The sequence below is a fragment of the Xyrauchen texanus genome, chromosome 22, assembly GCF_025860055.1.
Source record: "Xyrauchen texanus isolate HMW12.3.18 chromosome 22, RBS_HiC_50CHRs, whole genome shotgun sequence".
Lineage (NCBI taxonomy): Eukaryota > Metazoa > Chordata > Actinopteri > Cypriniformes > Catostomidae > Xyrauchen > Xyrauchen texanus.
The window spans coordinates 14,705,950-14,720,233 of NC_068297.1; the positions used below are offsets into that span (position 1 = coordinate 14,705,950).

The 14,284-nt window shown below is 39.5% G+C and overlaps 1 protein-coding gene across 1 annotated transcript; it reads right to left on the reverse strand.

Moving 5' to 3' along the window:
• Positions 1-1,998: 1,998 nt before the first annotated feature.
• LOC127662901 (tumor necrosis factor receptor superfamily member 6-like) lies at positions 1,999-9,348 on the reverse strand. Its single transcript, XM_052154295.1, has 8 exons — positions 9,024-9,348; positions 8,507-8,615; positions 7,741-7,869; positions 7,177-7,291; positions 4,704-4,789; positions 4,372-4,493; positions 4,216-4,234; positions 1,999-3,586 (listed from the first exon to the last, which is right to left on the reverse strand). The coding sequence occupies exons 1-8, from the start codon at positions 9,060-9,062 to the stop codon at positions 3,267-3,269; spliced, it is 939 nt and encodes a 312-aa protein (XP_052010255.1). The 5' UTR covers positions 9,063-9,348; the 3' UTR covers positions 1,999-3,266.
• Between the last annotated feature and the right edge of the window lie 4,936 nt (positions 9,349-14,284).

Here is a 14,284-nt window from a genome sequence, read left to right on the forward strand (position 1 = left end):
AGTTCTATAAATTAAATATTTTTTATTTATTAAAACAGACCCCTGATGTAGAGATTGTTAAATTGAATAATAAATTAAAAGGGAAGTAGAGATACTAAAATAAGCTCAGCCTTTATTCCGTTTTTTTAATGCCTGATAGAAAAATGTCTACCTTTTGTAGAGCAATACAATATTTTAGGCAATTGCAGAATAGTCCCATTAGTCACAGATACACTTCAGAAAATTGAGTACACAACTATTTCTGGTATTAAAAGATGAAAAAACAAAATCAATGCAGAACATTGTATCTCAAAGGGCCCCTTGAACAAAATAGTTAAAAACTATTAATAATTACACACATCACCTTAACAAATTTGTTTCAGAATTTTACATGAGTAAAAGTAACTGTTATATTTTGACAAAATGTTATAGTTTCATATGAAATAATCTGAAGTTAGAATCTAATAGACCTCATTTTATATCAACAGTGGCAGTTTTAGTTAAAGTTTCAAGATGTGTTTCAGCTAGTATTTATTTTTCTTAAATACATTAATTTATTATTATTATTAAGACTAGCACACTGACCTAACCATGGTAATGAGGAGCCTTTCCTTCTGTGTAATGTGTGTATAAATATATAATATTAGATGAAAAACGGGATAATAATGGGTTAATATAAGTAAATGCGTTCTTCAATTTTTAAAGGGGGGAGAGAAAACTTCCTGTAGATTTTGTTGTTGACATCAACAACAAAAATAATGTCACTTGATGCATGTCCTTGTACTGGAAAACCATGAACAAAACTATGCAACATAAAAGGAAATGCAACCCAGGATACATTAAATGCAGGTTATGTTTAATCTATGGCAGGTCGACACTTGATGTCCAATGTAAAATCTGCGTCATGAACCAAAACCAGTTGAGAACCACTGAGTTAAAGGTACAGACAAGAGCAGTCTGACTGTGCTGTCGTTCATCTACAGTATATGATAATTATTAATAATCATAGGACATTAATAAGAGTAAAGGATGCTCCACAAATGATTGACTTTGGGGGTTGAATATTTTTTACATGACATTTGTGGAGAGAATTAGTTATTTTTGATTTAAATATTTGGGTGAACTGAACTCTTTGTTCTCAAAACCACTCAAATGTGCATTAAAACTTACTTTGACTGTTTACTGAGGTTTTAGTTGATGTGTTTTAATTCACATCACCAGAATGTATTGCTGGTCTTACTTACTTATGCCTGCTACCCCTCCTGGGGCATAGGCCGCCAACAAGAGCTCTCCAGGCATCCCTGTCTTGGGCTTTTCTCTCCAGTTGGCTCCAGGTGTATCCAAGTTCTTTGGTATCAGCTGCCAGATCTCGGCGCCACGTATTTCTTGGCCTTCCTCTTTTCCTTTTGCCTTGGGGGATTCCAGGTGAGCGCTTGCCTGGTGATGTTGGAAGCTGGCTTGCGGAGCGTGTGGCCAATCCATCTCCAGCGTCGTTTCAGGATCTCATCTTCTGCAGGAAGCTGATTGGTTCTCTGCCAAAGGTCCTGGTTGCTGATGGTGTTTGGCCAGCGGATCTGGAGGATTCTTCGCAGACAGGAGTTGATGAAGGTCTGAGCTTTCGTCATTGTCGCCACTGTTGTCCTCCATGTCTCTGCACCATAGAGAAGGACCGCCTTGACATTGGTGTTGAACAGCCTGACCTTTGTCCTTAGGCCCAGTTCCTTTGAGCTCCAGATGTTCCTCAGCTGTAGGAAGGCTGCTCTTGCTTTACATATTCGTGCCTGGTCAGGGGGGTTAAATCATTTTGATTGGAACTGTATATTTTACTTTTCAGGAGACTTTAAAGAACTTCACAAAGAGTGCACCAAGTCAAAGGTCTCAATATGAACTCAGACATGTCTTAATACTACCATATAATATTTATGAATAATCAAATTATTCAAGAATTGAGTCATAAGCCATCATTCTTGTGCCTTTCAGCAAAAAAGCTCCAGGGTGATTATTCCTGTAATGCGACGTCTTTCAATTGCTTTGGATAAAGGCATTTGGTATATTCCAAAAACAAATGATCTGCCCTATTCACATAAACTGTATTGTTCTATTCTCTTACTGTATGTCAACAATTAAGCATAAATCTAACCCTATTTCCTCATAATTTCACTCTTAATATAGACTTAAACTCTGAATTTGAGTGGTGGTGGCATTGTAGGCTAAAGCACAGAACTGGTAAGCAGAAGGTTGCTGGTTAGATTCTCACAGCCACCACCATCGTGTCCTTGAGCAAGGTACTTAACTCCAGGTTGCTGCATAAGTGTAATACAATAAGTTTACTGTAAGTCGCTTTGGATAAAACCATCTGCCTAATGCATAAATGTCAATTTCATGTTCCTGAGCTTAGAAAGAGCAAACTTTGAGCAATACAATGTTTCTATAATGGAGTCTTGAAAGAGATTACAACAAGACAATAAAGACATCTCCCATGTTTCTCACACCACATTTTCAAATTTTGACTTTTCTCTCAGAACATTCTCATGTCTCATTTGTGTCTACTTTCATTTCTCCTAAGGAATTTTAGGAGAAACATCTGAGACACTGTTGATACTCCAATGAATGATATCTGAGAATCACCACCAAGTCTCCTGAGCTAAGGAAAAGCAACCTCTGAGCAATACTTTTTATACTCTTGAGCAACAATGCAATTATTTTACATCATATTTTAGGGTTTCAAGTGATGTTACTCAGCAATTAATTTATAAAGAGGAAATCATTATTTCCAAAACTTTGCCATTCCATATTTATAAAATAAGCTTTATAAGTTATCTAGTAGTATAAGATACACAGAGTAAAAAATATTTTAGACACTGAAATAAGATTAAATTACTCTGCCTGAACACAGAGGAGTTTCTGGTTGTTCCTGACTGTCAGTTCAAATATCAGTTTAACTTGATTCAACCTTGCATTCATGAGTGGCTTTAGAAGTTATCATGCTACTAACAGTCAATTCCCAAATCTTTATCAAATATTTCATAAATAACACTTTACATTTTAAAATGACCTGAGGATATGTATAGAAAAGTAATTAGCCTTTACCATTGTCCTAAGAAACAAACTGGAAAGACAAAGCGTGTAATTCCGGTCACCAAACAAATTGCTTTCTCACATGTTCCTCACATGTTCCTGTTTGCATTGGTCAGACAAACAGTTAGTCCCAAATCAAGCCATTGGTTGAGGCAATGTTGACAAGGTAAAGAGTTGATTTTTTTTTTACTTTATGCAACAAGTTTACTTCATACTTTTTGGTCAATGTTTGGCTGAGCTGTAGCCAGTCCTTTCTCAACGATTTGTTGGATCCGTTCTGCTTGTTCCTTTTTCTTGATGTGACGGAGCGTTTTAATGAGAGTTGGGTAGGCTCCTTTTAATCCCTGTCTCTGGTACCAATCCTCCAGAAGATTGTAGGTCTGTTCTTTCACATTTCCAGGGTTGTTAAGTGTATGGTTCTCAATATCAACCTTAGTCATGCCAGTGCGCCGCGCAACATCCTTCATCAATTTCCAGCCCAGAATGGAAGCTATATCTGGCAGGTAAGAATTCAGGTCCACATCTACATCTAAAAGATGACAACATTGATTAGAGCTCCTTAAACTGATAGTACACTGCCTGACCAAAAGAAAAATGTCATACTCTAATAGTTTGTTGGACTGTCTTTGATTACGGCCATTCGCCATGGCATTGTTTTGACAACCTTATTCAACGTCACAAAATATATTACCATCCAGAGTTGCATTCATTTTAGGCCGAGATCTTCTATTGACAATGGGAGAGTCGAACCACTCCGTAAAGTCTTCTCCAGCACATAAAAAAAGACTTTCAATTGGGCTAAGATCAGGACTCTGTGGTGGCCAATTCATCTGAGAAAAAAATTCCTCATGCTCCCTGAACCACTCTTTCACAATTTGAGCATGATGAATCTTGGCATTGTCGTCCTGGAATATGTCTGCCATCCTTGTCATTCAGTATATTCAGGTAGTCAGCTGACTTAATTTTATTGCTGTATAATGTAGCTGAGCCTAAACCTGACCAATTGAAGCAAACCTAGATCATAACACTGCCTTATATCTAAACAGCAACTTTTTATTTTTGGGCCAGGCAGTGTATTTAAACCATGATATAATGATCTAAAATATTTTTTTATAGTTTTGAAAATCCTCTAGACACTTCACAAACATGAAAACGTACCTTTCTGGTCCAGTAATTCCTACATGGTGAATAAAAAAAAAAAATGCATTAGACACAAGTCTTGCAATATACAGTCCATAAATATTTAATTATAAACATGCAATTCTCCTGTAACACCACAAGGATGCGATGAAAGCTTAAAACAAGAGAAATTACATTTGCCTCCACTGGATCTCTCTTCTGTTTGTCATTACAACAAAATATTCTCTTCTTAAACAGACAAAAGACCACCAAAGCCCCGATGAACATGATTGACAGCAAAACAGCAACAATGGTCACTGAAACACATAAGCAACACATTTGTCCATTACCATTCTCTGTACTGTATTTTATGCTTATTCAACTTAAGCTTTAGATGATATATTCAGTTACTGCTTACTGTACACTGTAAGAATGCACAAAAGCACACTTGGGGTAAGTGCATTTTAACATGTATTGAAATCTGTGGCCCCTGGCTTTGCTCGTGAATGCTTGTTGCTTGTGCATACCTGTACCATCAGCCCCTTGGGCATCATGGCACACTGTGTTGTTAGTTGCTGTGCATGGTATTTTCACATTTCCATGTTCCTCACACCTATTGGACAAATGAGGCAAAAAGAGAAACCTATTAATAAATTGGTTGAATTGATAACATTTATTCATTTAGAAGACACTTATCCATAGCCACTTAAAAAATTAGGAAGGGTAAAACGTTGTGATTCATCTTAAGGAGACAGTAACATGAAAAGTGCAGGTGATGAAAACTGAAAGCACAATTTTCATAATATAGCTTGGAGCATTTAACAAAATTTGGTTCTTCAAGGGACTGGGTCTCCTTTATAACTTTCTTCATACACAGACAGGCATATGTTTGTTTTCTGCCATGGTAGGGACTTCCCATTGTGGGGATTTCTTTTGTCTTTATACTAGCCACATTAACACAGTCAATGTTTGGGACAGAAAAATGAGGTGTGAGTTTTGAAATGTCCTGTTAACACAAAAGCTTACAGTAGTCTGTATGAACAAAAAACCAAAGTCAAGGCTGTATACTCACACCTGTAACCATAGATACAGTGGCTAAAATAAATATAAAATATGGCAAGACCGTAACACTGACATGTCTAATCACAACTTATGGTGCATTATTAAATAAATGAGTCCAATTGAGGTGCAAGTTCATCCATAATATCTTAATTAACCGACAGCGGCTTTAAATTATTTTTAACCCAGTACAGTATGCAGCATTTTTGACACACAGTCAGAGTCTGTGCCAGGATGAAATATGTGAGAGAGCATTGGGAATTTCTGAGGGGGCCACATTTTGAGTAGAGGTCGGCCGATTTTTTTGCATTTTTTAACATAATCGCCATCGGCCAATATCCAAGTATATCAAGCCGATTATTAGGCAGGTGCATCTGTGGGCAGCCTAGTGTTGATGTGGAACACGTGTTCGACGCACGCTGCCCCTAGAGTCATTTTCCAGCAGAGTGAGCAGACCTCATCCAGTGCCTAAGGAAGGAGCTAAAAGTTCCTTTGAGAAAACGGTAAGGATTAAATTTGTATAACTTATTTATATTTAATTAAAAACTTTTGATATGTTACTGTCAACTTTGAGAAAAAACACGACATGACGTTCGGCTACTTTGGATATTGATAGCTTAGTTGAAGTTGCATTATCACAGCAGAAGAGTTGCTATCATGTCACAATGACAAGCAAGCAAGAAATTTGCAATTACAGACAGTGAATCTGAGACTATTATTTGTTCCGTTTGTGTGTTTTATATTTGAGAGGGTTGTCACTCAATGCAGATAAATAAGTAATAAAAATATACCAATGCAGTATAGGCTATTGAAGGACTGGCTTTGGTAAGCTCGGACGTTATCGGTTCTGCTGTCAGTACTGGAGAAATTAAGAAAATACATTTATTATTGCTATAAAGAGAAAGTTATTTTATCACGCCAGCCATTTCTATGTATAATAATATGAAACCATTTGCCTGTGATGCAATTTAGCTATTCGGAGAGAGAGATCTCGCGCACAGCGAGCACAACACGAGCCCTGCTTAATGAGTGACAGAACTAAACATTCAGACATAGCCTGGTTTAGATCGGTGATATTAGTCTGATTTTATTTTAGATTTCGCCTTCCAAAGATTATAAAAATAATATTTATACATAAGCCGCATTCTGTCTAGCACAACTTCCTTCCCTTCACAGCGGTGCACTGACATTTCTCCCTAAAACTCAAACTTAACGTCAGAATCAGCACGATCGGTGATTGTTGTAAAATGCAGTCTAGCTACTGTTGCTAAATTGCGGGACGCGTTTAATAATAAAAAGAGCGCAAGAGATACCGTTCCCAAGGCGGCGCGAGCTCCGAAACACACCGCAAAGAGACAAGCAAAGTATAGGCTACTTTGGGTTTCATGTGCGCGGTCAAAACGACCGGCTTGGAGATTCACTTAAACACAGTTTATGTCTTAAATGGACTTAAGTAATTATTTGTGTTACATTTTATCTTTCAAATAAAAGGTTCAAATAAGAGGTTAAAAACAAGCACATATCGGCCAAAATAAATCGGCAGCATTAATCAGCCATCGGCCGAACCGGATTTCAAAAGATCGGCATCGGCCTGAAAAAACCAATATCGGTCGACCTCTAATTTTGAGACTACTTTTACTGAGCTGCTGGATTAGATCAGGTGTGTTAAAAAGAGATACATCCCAAATGTGCAGTGCTACCTCAGCTTTTTAACTCTAGGACCAGCATTGAGAACCACTGCCATAACCCTATCCCTAAGCCTTAACTCTCACATAAATCTTTTTGCATTGGTTGCTCCAGAGAATATAGAAGATTTCAGGTTTTACAATCCAATTGGTACCAATAGTGTATAAATGTTATAGTCAGACAAAACCTGACCCACATACACACACATTCTGGACATTTTTATAGAGAGATAATAGGCTTTGCCTAACTACATACCGGTCACATTTGTAACAGACTCTGCACAGGTCACCCTTGTCACAGTAATAATCCTTCTTGCATGTACAGACAGTGTTGGAATAAAATGAACACATTTTCTTTGTCTCCATATTGGCTATAGTAGGGTGAGAAGGCAGACATTTTTAAATTTTGCATACATTTTTCACATTTAGCTTTAGGGTTCCATCTGTGCTTCATTAAGCTTACTTGTACAAAAAAAAGAATAGTGTTTTTCCTTCTTAGTGCCTTATCCAACATATACGTTAATAAGAATAGTACATTTTTCAACTTCTCTCTGGGACAAAGGTGAGGGGACTAGCCTGAGCATAAAGTATCTTTCAGCTCAGTTTCACTGTTGCCTATGAACTACTTCAGCAACATTAAACAGACAACAATGCTTAGACTGGGATTTGATGCTCTGTTTGGGCACAACTATCTGATGGAATATTGCAATATTTACAGTAATGGCTGCAACAGAACACTTACGTAATCAGCCCGGAGGCTAAAATTAATTGTGTAAACATCAAAGAAGTCTCAGGAAAGAGTTCAGATGTTAAGACCTACCATTGGGATCACAAGTTTTACAGGGCTGGCAAGTGTGATCTCGGTTTGGGTGGGTCATAAAGTAGCCATTCTCACACATTTCACATTTCGTGGCATCTTTGTCTGTGCAGTCACTTAATACCCGGAAGCCTAAAACACACACATATAATACATATTATTAAATAATATTATTATGATTACAATATAATTAATATTACATCCTCCTGAGACCCAGCTATATATATATATATATATATATATATATATATATATATATATATATATATATATATATATATATATAATGAGAGCAAATTGCCTCAAAATCAACCTTGAGACACCACACACAACCTTGAGACACCACACACAAAGATCTCATGGAACAGGAATATTTAGCATTGCACAGTGACAAACAGGTGATTAGGAAAGTGCTGTGGTAGTTTTTGTTGCTATTTAGTGTTTTGGGAGAAAATAAAATGTATATGTTAATTCCTACGGTGTGATGTAGCCTACTATTTACATATAGGCTATTCATTTAGCAAACGCTTTTATCCAAAGCGACTTCTCGAGTACAAGTAGAGAAAGGTGTGAGAATGGTGAAAGAACAGATTTGTTTTAAAGAAGACGGCGCGTTAAGTAGGATTGCGTCAACATCAAAACATTATTTAAAATGAAAAAAATAAATAAATAAATGCGTGCGAACAAATGAATTTCGCACTCTGTGTTAATATAAGACATTATTTAATCATGTTAAAGCTTTTGTCGAAATAAAAACACTAGATCTCACCGCTGGGACAGGGGCAGCAAGTGTTCCCGTCATGCTCGTATGTCTCGTAATCACAGGTCTCGCGACTCCTGCGCGGCAGCCTGCCTTCTGACAGAACTAAAGCGCCCATCTGAAACATAGAAACATGTCTTAGCCAATAAATATGAAGTTAAAGTTTTTTTTTATTTTCAAGCACTTTTGGTTAACAGTCGGTTGGGCAAATAACAGCGGTGGGCCTCAGATAAATCCACTTCAGTGATGGGCCTAATCGAAAGTGGAACTATTTCCCCCATATTCGAATTCAGTCGCTATACAATTTAAAATAAAATTCGATAAATTTTAATCAATTCGATATAATTAAAGTTGTACAGATGTAAAGACGAAGTCCGTAAGTGTTTGTAGGCTAAGTTTGATTTCCGCTTGAGACTAGGCCTAATGGTCGCATTTGTTGAATGACTTCTACCTTACACACAACTAATGAGTTGATTAAAGCAGAGAGTTACTTATCTTTTAAGCAAAGTATTGCGGATTTACTTACCAGACAGCACATGCAAACGACGAGTTTGTGAACATACATGTCTGAAGAGTAACAAGCCCAAAGTGAGCAGCAATTTGGTAGTGGTAAATTCCCGAAATTACGTCGTCGTTTAAAGTAATCCACGTCCAATGGAAATCGAAAGTACTCATAAATTCAAGGAAGTGAAGCGCTGACAGCTGGTGTAAAACCATTGGGAGGCAAAAACGACTTGCAACTAACACTTTTCTTATGGGGCACGCAGTTGTCTTCCTCCGGGGGTCGCTCGGCAGCTCAAAGGCGAATCCGAAAAGTTTCAACTAAAGTATAATCGTTTAAACCTATTAATTCAAAGGATTGTTTTTTTATTATTATATACAAATAAAAAACACGCAGGCAACCTCTACAATGTTTTTTTTAAATCCTTATCCAGTTGTGGTGAAATGTAGTTCCCTTACGACTTCAGTCCACTTGACATTGCGTTCACTAACGCACATGGGGAGTGCCTTCATACAGGACCTATTTGAAATCTCTCTACAATAACGCCAATATTCGAATATTTGCAATGGTGTTTGAGCCCTGCCTGTTTTGGCATGAAACTGACTGCTCATTTCAGCTCGAACTGACCACTATAAAACAGGTGCACAGACACCATTTCCTCAGAATTTCTTCCTTCAAGACAGTGATTACCTCTTGACTCGGAGCCCTCTACCTTCGCTGTCGATACACACCAGTCAGCGGACGGAATCTTCATGGCAGCGAGAAGACTCTCTGCACCCCTGCAGTGCTCCGGCGAACATCACTCCGCCTCGCTGCTGACGCTTCGCTGGTGAACAGACCACAGCATCCTGATTCTCCGCAGCGCGTCGGCAGGTGTAGAGTATCCTTTTAAAGCAAAAGTGTACTTGTGTGTTCTAAATATATTTTATATAAGTTATATAAATATAAATCTATATTTAAATGTATATATCTAGAAGAGTCACTTACGTGTTCGCGTCTTTTTGAAGATGTTGTTCTGTAAGTATTCCTTGTGTGAGAGACACATCACGCCATCAGACAAGCATGAGAGCTGCGTTTTCTGTCTGGGCCGCGCCACGCACAGTCAGCTCTCACAGAGACAGACTGTCCTCACTGTCCTCACTTCAAAATGATTACTCAGAAAAGGATCATCCTGTGATGTCGTACGCCCATACGATTGGTTTGCGTTGATAGATCTGAAGGATGCGTATTTTCATATCCAAATTGTACGACATCACAGGATGATTTGAGATTTGCGTTCGAGGGAATAGCGTATCAATTCAAAGTCCTGCCCTTCATACTGTCTTTGGCTCCTCGTACATTCACAAAGTGCATTGATGCAGTTCTCGCCCCTCTGAGACTGAGCGGCATGCGCATCTTGAACTACCTCGACAATTGGCTGTTACTGCTGCAATCAGAGGCTTTGTTATGCCAGCACAGTTTTACTGCTTCAGCCATTTTACAGTGTCCATCTCAGTTAAAACTCCATTAGGTCATTCTATTAGGTCTCTTACACATGAGACCTCTTCAGTGCTGGCTGAAGCGCCGTGTGCCACGACGTGCTTCACATCAACCACTTAGAGCTATTGGCTGTAATTCTAGCCTTAAAGGCATTCAGTCAGAAATAGTGAGCTGTCATGTCCTGGTTTGCTCAGTCAACATGACAGTTTTGGCATATATAAACAGCCAAGGTAGAATTAATTCACCAACACTGTGGAGTATGACGCGTCACCCCCTCCTATGGAGCGAGCATCATCTCTCCATGAGAGTGACATTTGTCCCAGGCTGCCTGAATTATGGTGCAGGTCTACTGTCACACTAAGGGGTGATACCGGCAAATGGAGACTTCATCCTCATACTATACTGAGGATTTGGGAAATATTCGCCAAAGCAGAAATCAATCTATTTGCCTCAGTGGAGAATGCCCACTGTCCCCCCTGTTATTCAACGTCCCAAACCCTGCTGGGAAGGGATGCAATGGCACACAAATGGCCGGTGAAAAACAAATGTGCATTTCATCCGGTATGCCTGATCCACTCTGCCATATGCAAAGTCTGAGAGGACAAGGAAACGGTTCTGTTAGGCTCACCAAAATGGCCAACCAGCCATGGTTTCCGGAAATGAAGGAGATGCTATACAGCTCACCATGGGAAATACCACTGAGGAGGGATCTCCTCTCTCAGGCGCAAGGCACAATCTGACATCCCTAGCCCCAGCTGTGGAACCTGCATGTGTGGCCCCTGAACGGAGTGCACTACACGCACCAGAACTGACGTGTTCAGTCATGAACACCATTTTACAAGCCAGAGCACTGCCCACTAGATGCCTCTATGCACAAATTGGAAGGTGTTCGCTAATTGGTGTCTCTCACACAGCAATGACCCAGTAAACTGCCCCATACATGAAATTGTAATATTTCTTCAAGAGCGATTAGATGCAAGACTCACTCCGTTAATGCTCAAAGTGTATGTGGCAACTATATCTGTGTATCACGCACATTAAACCAGCGCATCTATAGGTAAGCATGACTTAATCATAAAGTTCCTTAAAGGAGCAAGACGATTAAACCCACCTCAGCAGGCTACAGTCCCGACTTGGGACTTAACTTTAGTCATAAAAGCTCTTGCAAGGCCCCCCCTTCGAGCCTTTGGATTCTCTATTAAGACCGCACTACTGCTGGCTCTGGCCTCAGTAAAACAGGTCGTGAACTACATGCACAATTCATGTCTGGAGTTTGGCCTCTGTCTTTGAAGTCACTGTCAAACCCAGGAAAGGCTATGTACCCAAGGTCCGGACCACACCCTTCAAAGCGCAGGTGGTTCACCTTCAGGCCTTATTTCCCTCCTCCTTTTAATTCAGATGAGGAACAATAATTGCATTTGTTATGCCCTGTTCGGGCGCTACATACATACGTTGAGCATACTTGCCAGTTCAGACTGTCTGATCAGCTCTTTGTATGCTATGGAGGACGCACAAAAGGAATGTCCGAATGTCCGACTTTCTCATTGTATTGTTAATGCAATTACCCTGGCTAACGAATCGCAGAGTTAAGGCCATTGCACACTGAGTCCGAAATTTTCGTATGCGTTTTTTCGTGTTCATCAGCCTAAAAATCCGTCACGCACAGAAACCTTGCACACTGAGTCCGATGCGTATTTATTAAACCTTTGCGGAAAAAAACGCAAAAAATACAAAATGGATTCTTCAAGCAGTGAGGATGATTTTGTTGCCCTCTCTCTTCTTAAAAAGAGAAAAAGAAAGAGGAAATATTGGGTCCATCCAATCCTGAGATTGCGCCGAGAGGAAGGAGAGTTTCAGCTCCTTATCAAGGAGTTGCGAAATTATCCCGAGCGATTCAAAATTTACCTCAGAATGTCTGTGGAAAAGTTTGATGCTTTGCTAGCGATACTGGAGCCACACATTAAAAAGAAGACTACAAATTTCCGTGAGCCAATCGATCCTGAACAGAGACTGGCAGTATGTCTAAGGTAGCTATCACACACACACACACACACACACACACAGCCGGCGGAAGCGCTGGGCAGACAGAACAGCTGTATACAGGTTATATTTTGTACCCTAATAATACAATAGTAATCGAATTGGCTGCTCAATCACACCTAAATCGATCCGAAATTTCGATCTGATTGAAAGGGGAGGTTTATTCCTTTTCTATTCCGATCGAGAGAACATACACTTGATCGAATTGAAAACCGAAACTGAAAGGACTGCGCATGTGCAATGATGTGCGGAACGAGCTGTTCTCCCCCCGGCCCCACACACACACACACACACACACACACACACACACACACACACACATTATTGAAACAACATTAAGTTGTGCTCTATAATAATATATGTATAATTTCAGGTATCTGAGCACTGGGGACTCATTCACCACCATCGCCAGCAGTTTTAGGTTGGGTATCAGCACTGTAGGGAAGACTGTGAGGGAGACCTGTGACCAAATCTGGCTGCAGCTCAAGGACACTTACATGCCAACTCCAACAGAGGACATCTGGAAACACACGGCAATGAGGTTCAATGAGAGGTGGAACTTCCCTAATTGTATTGGTGCTCTCGATGGGAAACATGTCAAGATTGAGGCCCCTGCAAACTCCGGTTCCCTTTTTTTAATTATAAAGGCACTTTTTCTATTGTCCTCCTCGCATTAGTAGATGCTGATTACCGTTTCCTGGCCATCGATGTGGGGAACTATGGTGGGAACAGCGATGGAGGCATTTTTGCAGATTCTGCACTGGGACGGGCCCTCCAGCGCGGGACCCTGAATGTTCCACCCCCATTGGAGCTCCCATCTGCACCTGAATTGGGGAAGGTCAACCATGTTATCGTGGCAGACGAGGCCTTTCCCATGAAGCAATATTTGCTCCGACCCTACGGTGGAAAGCTGACTTGAAGAAGACAAGCGCATCTTCAACCTCCGCCTGTCAAGAGCCCGTCGCATCTCAGAAAATGCGTTCGGCATTTTGACCCAAAGATTCAGGGTTTACAAAAGGCCAATGGAGGTGAACCCTGACCTGTCAGACAGCATCATCAAGGCAACCTGCATCTTATGCAACTACCTGCGCCATGAAGTAGTGGGACAAGCCAGCCAGGGTGAAAGCTTTGATGTTGACGATGCTGGCAGTGGCAATGCCTGTCTACAGGAGTTTCAGAGGCCAAGGGGCAACCAAGCATCTGAAGAGGCTCTCAACATTAGAGACACATTTAAAAAATATTTTGTCTCACCTGCTGGCGAGGTACCATGGCAGTATGACCGTGTGCTCGTGGACTCAGATTGTAGATACACACAACCAATCACACTGTATAGACCTCAGTCGTGCATAATGGCTGAGTTGGATTCGTGTATGCAGTGTAGTTTGTAAACACAACCAAATATATACAATCAGTTAACATTATTACTAAAACTATTATTATATTATTATTATTATTACATTCAATGCAACACTGATCCACAAATTGTTATATATACATTATACTCTGTAAAACATGATACTGTATATAGTTTATACATTTATATTTTGTAAATTCAATTTGTATTCATTTTTGTATTATTGTAGTTTTGTTGTATTATATTTATATATTAAACATATAAAGAAAAACAACTAAAGACAGTTGAATAAATCATTTCTTGTTTATTCTGTTTTTAAAAGAACTTGCTGCCCAGAAAAACAGAACCAAAATTCAAGTAAACATTTAAAATGTGTTTCTGCATATCAAAAATAATAATAATTTAAACTGGA